At 37.2% G+C, this 1,625-nt stretch overlaps 1 protein-coding gene across 1 annotated transcript; it reads left to right on the top strand.

Moving 5' to 3' along the window:
- The first annotated feature begins 377 nt into the window (after positions 1 to 377).
- Positions 378 to 1,334, top strand: LOC141520225 (olfactory receptor 4F4-like). The gene has a single exon (XM_074232020.1). The coding sequence runs from the start codon at positions 396 to 398 to the stop codon at positions 1,332 to 1,334; it is 939 nt and encodes a 312-aa protein (XP_074088121.1). The 5' UTR covers positions 378 to 395.
- The last annotated feature ends 291 nt before the right edge of the window (positions 1,335 to 1,625 follow it).

Genomic DNA, 1,625 nt, shown 5'->3' with positions numbered 1-1,625 from the left:
AAAAATCCCCATTCGTAGCAACTCTTTGTGGTGGCAAAGAAATTTGTAGCATATAATTGTGATGGAATATTGTACTAGGGAATACTATATGTTTCTCTTCTACTTCTGTCTGCTCAGTCAACTGCATTCTCTTTGATATTTCTTGGTAATTTCTTTGTCCCTCTTACCACTCAACTCCTTCCTGCTCCCTATACTCAATTTATTCTGTTTCTCAACCTTCTTTTCTTAATTGTATGGTCTTTCAGATTTCTTGCAACTCCCATGTTACCTATCTATGACCTTCCAAAGTCATTGGTGGAATAAATAGGACAACCAATTTAATTCCCTACACTTCTAATTTCTTGCTTTTTCTCTACCTTTAGGTCATTTCAGTGTCTGTGATATTAATTCTCAAAATGGATGGTATAAACAACACTCTGGTAACTGAATTTGTGATGCTGGAACTGACAACTTCCTGGGAGATGAAGATTTTCCTCTTTTTGTTTTTCTTTTCATTCTATGTGGGAATAGTGCTGGGAAACCTCTTCATTGTGTTCACTGTGATTTTTGACTCTCACCTTCACTCCCCTATGTACTTCTTGCTGGCCAACCTTTCTCTCACTGACTTTGGTCTATCTTCTACAACTGTTCCAAAGATGATCCTTGACATTTTCAGTGAACGTAAGGTCATTACCTTCCCAGGGTGCATGATCCAGATGTTTTTTATTCATTTAATAGGAGGGACTGAGCTGATCTTGTTGATAGCCATGGCCTATGACAGATATGCAGCCATCTGTAAGCCTCTCCATTACTTGATTATTATGAACCGTAAAGCATGCATTCGTTTTGCAGTGATTGCCTGGATGATTGGGATACTCCATTCAGTATCTCAGTTTGTTTTTGTTATAAATTTGCCATTCTGTGGCCCTAACAAGCTTGAAAGCTTTTATTGTGACTTCCCCCAGGTAGCAAAACTTGCCTGCATAGATACCTCCAGAGTGGTATATGGGGTAACTGTAAATAGTGGCGTTATCACCATGGGCACCTTCTTTTTCCTTATGATCTCCTATATCATTATTCTGGTCACTGTCAGACACCACTCTTCAGCTGGTTTGTCCAAGGCTTTTTCCACGCTCTCTGCTCACCTCTCTGTGGTATTCTTGTTTTTTGCTCCTTGTTTCTTTGTCTATGTGTGGCAAGTTCCCACATTATCTTTGGATAAATTTTTGCTCATTTTTATCTTTCTTATAACTCCACTCTTGAATCCTATCATATATACATTTAGGAATAAGGACATGAAAATGTCAGTTAAAAGACTAACCAAGAAGATTGCTGGTTCTATGGAGATTTCATGATGGATTTTGTTAATCACAATCAAGAGATAATTCAGGATCTTCTTGACCAGTCTTAAACCATTGAATGATATGCTAGACTGCCAGAAATTTAATTGTAAATTCATCTTCAGTCTGTCTTTGTTGTTAGTTTTCTATTTATAGCTGATTATTGATTTATATCTTCAGCTTCCACCTCCTCTGTAATTGTGCAGAGGTGAGAACTGTAACCCTAGGCCACTTTGGTACTGATGATATCCATTTTTTTATGTATTCAATGCCATAAATTGAATTCTTATTTGCATAAGATTATAC

This window comes from Macrotis lagotis, chromosome 4 (genome assembly GCF_037893015.1).
Source record: "Macrotis lagotis isolate mMagLag1 chromosome 4, bilby.v1.9.chrom.fasta, whole genome shotgun sequence".
Lineage (NCBI taxonomy): Eukaryota > Metazoa > Chordata > Mammalia > Peramelemorphia > Peramelidae > Macrotis > Macrotis lagotis.
This window is presented reverse-complemented; position numbering and strand designations above follow the sequence as displayed.